Raw genomic sequence first — 407 nt, forward strand, 5'->3', positions numbered from 1 at the left:
AAGGAAGAAATTAAATGTAATTCTATTGTGAAAATTATAATTTGTTTTTCCAGTTGCAAATGGAATCTACCAGAACACTGTTTATGGCATGGCAGCACGACTACCCTTCGCTTATACTGGTGCTGTAGTGTTGGGATCGGTAAGTTTTAATTGCAGGTCACAGAAACTTTTTCTCCAAATGAGAAATTATTTTGTTCAAATAAAATATCCCAAACTGAAAAGTTTGGGATATTTTATCAGTGAATAATTATTACAGATTTCTGTGCTTTATGTTCTAAAATCTTTTCTGTTATAACATTACTGTGTATCAACTGTATCCAACCTATAGTGATGAAAATTATAATGAATACATTTTTTTCAAGATGCTCTTGAAATAACTGATATATATTCTCTATTTATATCTGACA

The 407-nt window shown here is 29.7% G+C and overlaps 1 protein-coding gene across 1 annotated transcript in view; it reads left to right on the forward strand.

Annotated features, from left to right (window-relative positions):
• The window catches only part of LOC119593976 (equilibrative nucleoside transporter 1-like), a 248,852-nt gene that overhangs the window by 242,979 nt on the left and 5,466 nt on the right, over positions 1 to 407 (forward strand). Inside the window, exon 7 of the mRNA XM_037942997.1 lies at positions 54 to 139. Within this exon, the coding sequence (XP_037798925.1) occupies positions 54 to 139 (86 nt within the window). The remainder of the gene's footprint in view (positions 1 to 53; positions 140 to 407) is intronic.

Source organism: Penaeus monodon, chromosome 33 (genome assembly GCF_015228065.2).
Source record: "Penaeus monodon isolate SGIC_2016 chromosome 33, NSTDA_Pmon_1, whole genome shotgun sequence".
In the NCBI taxonomy this organism is placed as follows: Eukaryota; Metazoa; Arthropoda; class Malacostraca; order Decapoda; family Penaeidae; genus Penaeus; species Penaeus monodon.